The sequence below is a fragment of the Chiloscyllium plagiosum genome, chromosome 10 (genome assembly GCF_004010195.1).
Source record: "Chiloscyllium plagiosum isolate BGI_BamShark_2017 chromosome 10, ASM401019v2, whole genome shotgun sequence".
Lineage (NCBI taxonomy): Eukaryota > Metazoa > Chordata > Chondrichthyes > Orectolobiformes > Hemiscylliidae > Chiloscyllium > Chiloscyllium plagiosum.
Window position 1 is genome coordinate 63744756 of NC_057719.1, and position 6810 is coordinate 63751565.

Genomic DNA, 6810 nt, shown 5'->3' on the forward strand with positions numbered 1-6810 from the left:
CTAGTTCGATAGCAACAACAGGATTACAAAGCAATTGAACTGCATTCATTTCTCATTCAATGTCACCATTCTTTTTTCTATTCTTTACTCTTGTTTTCATGTAACTGAAAGAATCTTCCATAGTATGTTTTTAGTCTTTCAAAAATGTATAGTTCGGGCAACTTGGTCAATCCCAATCATGTTCCTAAAGGCTTGTTATTGTTAGTTCTTCAAGGAGATTCAGCTTTGATTCATTCCAACCCACACATAAGTTATTGTGCAGATCTGTCAATTACTTTACACTGACAGGTCTGACGTTCGGGTAAAAACAGTAAAATGCCGTTCATCGAAAGAAAGTGAGAGGGACGTTGACTGGGACTAGGCATGTTCATGTTTATATAATTAACAAAAATCACTGTGCAAAAATATAATGGTGTAGGATTATAGTGGGGAATGTAGCATGCTGTACAACTGATATTTATTTTATGTTCTTTTAAGCTCCTTTCTGTGCTTTATGGCCCTTTTTTGCTTGAATCAGCAAGCAGTTCCTGCCTGTTTTCCCAGTCTTGTGTGTGGGTTAATGCTGGTGGTTCCACAATTTGCATGTTTTCTCGTGTGTTAATAGCAAGTGCGTTTGAAAAGTGTAAAAGGCCAAATCTATATTAAACCTCTCATTAGTTCTTTTGTTTACTATTTCATTTCTTAAAGAAATTTATTAGATTTCTGAGCTTCTCTGTTCATTATAAATCTTTTGTTTTTGTTTACGCATTAGCTCCACCATAGGTTGGAAGGGCTTAAAGATGAACTCAGAAGGCATAGAGGATACAACTCGCGAGTAACTATTACTGATCTAAGGAGCTTCTACCATTCGCAAACTTTGCTTTGCGCTATGAGTTCTAGCTCCTTGCTATTCTATCTATGTGAAGATTCTTGACTGTCTGTTTCTCCCACCTTAACACTGTCCACTAGTCTGCGCCTTGAACATTTGTCTTAGAACTTTCAATTATCATTTTCGCATTTAGAGCCTCCTAATTCATATATGGTGTAATTCTTGGTGTTTTGTGTCTGTGTGTGTGTGTGCGTGTGTATGTATGTATGTTTATATTTCTAAAGAATATTGCTAGCTCCAGAACACACAAGCCCTTCTACATGGATTAGTTTATTGCAACATGCCACATTCATTTCTGACACTTTTCTTCCTTCATGCAGTTTTCATGGCTATTTATGCTTAGCAGATCTGATGCAACTTTTCTTTGAGCTATGATGTTTTGTCTAATAACTTTTGCCTCCATTTTGATGGGTTTCCAGATTTCATGCTTTTGCATTTTAATATTCTAGGGCGAGGAATCATAAGCTTCCCCATTATAGCATCTTCGCACAAACTTCATTTCATCGTGGTGATCCAGCTTTGTTCATCATGATCTATGCTGTTATAACTCACTGCATGTCTGTTTGTTTGAGGCATCTGTTCATAATATAGTCTTAAAAAATAATGTCTATTCTCCCTGCAGGTCCAGTCACGATGCAGCAGCAAGGAAAATATCCTGAGAGCCAGTGAGTACTTAATCTAGCTTTTGATCACTGCATAATATTTAGAAGGTGTTTAAAAACATTCAGTCTTAAGGCAGCTGTTCCTTGACATTAGACATCAATCTAACTAAAAGTATTTTGGTTTTTGAGTATTGATGAAAAGAATAGAGAATTCATCAAGAAACTGTCATTCCCATATTTTTGTTTAATTCAAACAAGGTACAGTGCTTGGATTTGTTTTGTTTCCTGCAGAAGACAGGTCCAGCATATTTTTATTTTACTACAGCTAAGTGTATTTAGAATAGGCAGGCAGCGGGATTAAAAGAGGGAGCACCACATCTATCTGTTGACTATCTTAGAAAAGACAGTTGTGGTGATTGTAACGAGGTCGCCCAGCTGAACCTCATAGAATGTGAGCTCCTTGATTGGGGCTGTTCATTAGGGACCCCTGGCTGACAAATTAAACAGAGGAATGTCCGAGATTCTGATATTCTGCGTGCTGACTCTGACATGGCTGTGGCAGAATCAAGGACTTTTCATCTATAAATAAAGGGTGACTTGGTGTTGGATACCGACCTCTGGAGTTATTTCAGTGCATATGAGTGGCAATAATGATGTAACTGTGCAAAAGCGCTGAAGCTCAACTAGACTTCAAACAGGCACTACACTGGCTTTATCATTGGAAAATGCAGCAAGTAGACACAGGAATTGTAGGTTACTTACATGGAAGTGGACACTTTTGCCAGTCCACCTAAGCTTGGAGATCACCACTTGAGTGCAGGCAATTGCATAGCATCAGTCAAGACATACCCTAATTGGAGGGACTCTAGGTCAGCCCACAGCAAACCTCCAAAATAAAGCCAAGCCTTGGCCAATGGTTAAAGTTTTCTTTAGGGTATGGGCTAGGAAGCCATTGTAGTTGCTACCGGTATGTAGATTCGAGACAGCAAAAGAGTCCTACTAGACCTAAATTGACTAAGGGAACTCACAGACCTATATCCAGGAGAGTTCATACGCTGAAAAGTCCATCTACATCTGAGTTGGAGAAGTTAAATTGCTGAGCAACATCCAAATCAGAACCAACAAAATAAACGTCTGGTTAAATGGTCATCCAGTTCTAATGGAGATCAATATGGTGTGGCTGTGTCAGTGATTGCAGAATCAGTTTTAACAAAATTCATTCTGGACTCCAACCCTTAAGTTTGCACAGGACCTTGGCTAGACTGAGAACCTATACCAGGGAACTTTTACAGATTAATGGTACAACTTTGGTTCCAGTTTCTTGTGAAAAGCAGCTGGTTCAATTACCGCTGATTGTAATAAACGGCTTGGGCCCGAGCTTGATGGGGTGAAATTGGTTCAAAGAGATTCACCTAGATCAGCTCAACATTTTTCAGTTAGAAAATGGTTGCCAGAGTGAAGGTCCAATAAGATGTCTTCCAGCAAGGTCTAGGGACTAACAGAGGAACCAAGGCTACCTTGCCAGCTTGAACGTTGACCAGAAGCCATTTCTGCCCAGCCATCCCAATGTCATTTTCTCTCTGGGCAAAAATATAGGCAGAAATCAGAAGACTGGAAGTGAAGGAATCATCAAACCAGTCCAATTTGCAGAATGGCTAGCACCATTTGTACCGATTGTAAAGCCCTACAGGTTGGTTCGCCTTTGTGGGGACTCCAAACAGTGGGGACAGTAAACCACGTTTTGCAACTGGATGAGTACCCAACCCCTCAGATAGAGGATTTGTACGCAAATCTGACAGGGTTGCTGTCCTTCATGAAGCTGGACTTGAGCCACGCATACTTGCAATTGAATTTAAATGAGGATTCTCAGAAGTATGCAACAAATAACACCCATAGGCTTTGTACCGATAACACAAGCCTGCCATTTGGAGCATCGTCAGTCTCTGCAATTTTTAAACAGATGCTGCAGAACATTTTGCAAGGTCTACCTCAGGTTGCCATTTAGATGACATGCTAATAACATTATTAAGGAGCTCTTAAAGAACTTGAGTATATTATTTAGATGTTTTTCTAAGGTGGGCGTACACCTATGAAGGGTAAAATGTGAGTTCCAGTCCCCTCAAGTGGCCTACCTGGGCTACAGAGTTGACAAGACCGGATTATACCATTGGAAGATAAAGTAGGGGTAAACAAGGTGCCCTGGCTCCCACATATATCCAGAAGCTTAGATCATTTCTCAGGCTGATGAATTATTATGGGAAGTTCATACATAATCAGGCCTGCATCCTGGCACCTTTGCATCAACTCCTAAAAAAGATTATATTAGATTAGATTCCCTACACTGTGGAAATAGGCCCTTCCATCCAACAAGTCCACACCAACCCTCTGAAGAGCAACCCACCCAGACCCATTCCTGTACATTTACCCCTGACTAGCGCACCTAACACTACGGGCAATTTAGCATGGCCAATTCACCAGACCTGCACATCTTTGGACTGTGGGGGGAAACCGAAGCACCCGGAGGAAACCCGTGCAGACACAGGGAGAATGTGCAAACTCCACACAGACAGTCACCCGAGGCTGGAATCAAACCTGGGACCCTGGTGCTGTGAGGCAGCAGTGCTAACCACTGAGCCACCGTGCCACCCCTAAAAAAGAGTCAGCCTTGGATTGGTTGCATAGCCAAGTGAAAGCTTTCAGTCAAGTGAAGAAAGCTATCACCCTTTGGCACACTATCAGTCCACGAGACCTGATATTGATGTTCAATTCCTCCCTGTACAGAACCCGGGTGGTATTAACTCATAGGTGGCCCAATGGAGAGGAACACCCAAGAGAGTATGCATCCTGGATTTTAGCTAAGGCAGAACATAACTATGCCCAGATAGAGAAAGAAGGATGGGGACTCATATTTCGAGTCAGAAGGTTCCACTAGTACCTTAATGGATGAAGATTGATCATAATACGAGATCACAAACCTGAGCTAGGTCTATTTATAGAGGACAAGGCAGTGCCGTCCATAGCTTCAGGCTGAATTCAGAGGTTGGCTCTAATCTAAGTGCCTATAATTAGAAGTTAGAACACTGTCCTTAGAAGTTAGAACACTGTCCGGGAGGCCATGTAGCAAAAGTGGACGCATTGAGCTGCCTCCCATTGGCAGATACACCACTAGTGGTACCACCAATAGAAGAGTTGGTTTTTAAATTTTCTGAACACACTTCCAGTCACAGCTGACAATATCAGACTTAGGATGCAGAAAGATCCAGTCCTGTCAGAATTGAAATAGCTGGTGATGAAGGGGTAAATCAAAGGACAATCGCAACCAGAATTGAAACCTTTCTGGACCAAGAGAGACTAGATCACAGTAGAGGATGGCATACTTTTACAGGGTGCAAGAGTGATTATCCTGAGCAAAGGTCGCCACTAGATACTGGCTGAACTCCACCAGGATTATCCAAGTGTCTCCAAAATGAAGATACAGCAAGAAGTAATGTCTGGTGGCCAGATTGAAGGGAGACATAGCCACCTTGATCAGGCAGTACGTCAAGTGGCAACAAGAAGAAAGATTACTGCAAGCGGCTACCCCACATCCACGGAAATGGCCAAGGAAACCTTGGACTCAGTTACACGTTGACTATGCAGGTCCTTTAAAAGGCCCTTAGTCATTGTGGGTGCCCATTAAAAGTGGTTAGGCATGCACAGTGTTCATTTGTCAAATACGGGGAGGCGGCGACAATAGAAAAAACTGCGTGCATCTTTTTCGAAACACGCACGCCCAGAAGTGTTGGTCACAAATAAACAGGCCATTGTTTTCCAGCAGGGACTTTGAGCATTTCCTAAAGTCAAATGGGACTTGAAGTATATGGACAGTTCCAGACCATGCATTCCTCCAATGACCTAGCAGAAAGAGCAGTCCAAACTTTGAAGGCAGATTTGAAGTAACAGCCTATAGCTTCACTAGATTCCAAGTTGTCGTGGTTCTTATTTGATTACATGACCACCCCTCATGCAACTACTGGGACAGCTTGGGCAGAGTTACTAATGGGTAAAAGACTCCAGACCAGGATAAATCTGATCTTCCCAGAGGTGGGACAGAGGATGAAATGGCATTGGGAATGCCAGTGCCAGGCCCAAGACTCCAGCAAGCAAGACAGGCAGTTTACTGCAGGGGATGAAGTTTGGCGTAAGAATTACAGCAATGGCTCCGCATGGTCGACGCAAGGTCAGGACCAGTGATTTATACTGTTCGGGTAGATGTGATGCTCCTGAACAAGCATGTGGACCATATGAAAACAGCAAACTCTCAAACGGTGTGGGAACAAAATGTGCCGTGATCCTCAGAACAGTCAGCAAAGCTGTCGGAAGCAATAGTTCACCCTCTCCATCAAGTGTTGACAAGATTTCTGAATCTGAGATGGACATGAAGGATGTAGCCACATCGACACCTTTGCTGGCAGAAGGGATTTTCTACTGAGGTGTTTGTGGCGCAAGAGGCAAGCTCCCATATTGGATGCCAAGTCAGAGGAACATGACACAGTGCTAAAGCGCCCCAGTAGGCTCTCCAAGAAAAAGGACTGGCCTATTTCTTCAGATTCAGAGAAGCAGGGATGTAGTGATTGTAATGATGTTAACTAGATTGGGGCTGTTAATCTGGTCCAATCAGGGAGCCCTGGCTGAAAGATAAAAAGCGTGTCAGAGATTCTGACACTCTGGGTAATGATTCTGAGGTTGCGCCAGAATCAAGGACTTTCTGTGCATAAATAAAGCGTTGTTGACAGGATACTGGCCTCTGTGCTGTTATTTCGACTGTATGTAAATATTCCAAGACTCATAGAGTCATAGAGATGTACAGCATGAAAACAGACCCTTTGGTCCAACCCGTCCATGCTAACCAGATATCCCAACCCAATCTAGTCTCACCTGCCAACACCCGGCCCATGTCCATCCAAACCCTTCCTATTCATATGCCCATCCAAATGCCTTTTAAACGTTGCAATTGTAACAGCCTCCACCACTTCCTCTGGCAGCTCATTCCATACCCGTACCACCCTCTGTGTGAAAAAGTTGCCCCTTAGGTCTCTTTTATATCTTTCCCCTCTCACCCTAAACCTGTGCCCTCTAGTTTTGGACACCCCCACCCCAGGGAAAAGACTTTGCCTATCTACCCTATCCATGCTCCTCATAATTTTGTAAACCTCTATAAGGTCACCCTTCAACCTCCAACGCTGCAGGGAAAACAGCCCCAGCCTGTTCAGCCTCTCCCTATAGCTCAAATCCTCAAACCCTGGCAACATCCTTGTAAATCATTTCTGAACCCTTTCAGGTTTCACAACATCTTTCCGA

At 43.0% G+C, this 6810-nt stretch overlaps 1 protein-coding gene across 8 annotated transcripts in view; it reads left to right on the plus strand.

Moving 5' to 3' along the window:
- The window catches only part of LOC122553706 (gephyrin), a 537285-nt gene that overhangs the window by 383053 nt on the left and 147422 nt on the right, over nucleotides 1-6810 (plus strand). For 5 of the 8 annotated variants that reach the window (XM_043697923.1, XM_043697929.1, XM_043697921.1 and 2 more), the window contains 2 exons: nucleotides 752-814; nucleotides 1491-1533. In XM_043697923.1, the coding sequence (XP_043553858.1) occupies nucleotides 752-814; nucleotides 1491-1533 (106 nt within the window). The remainder of the gene's footprint in view (nucleotides 1-751; nucleotides 815-1490; nucleotides 1534-6810) is intronic. The other 3 variants (XM_043697925.1, XM_043697927.1, XM_043697928.1) reach the window with 1 other exon arrangement.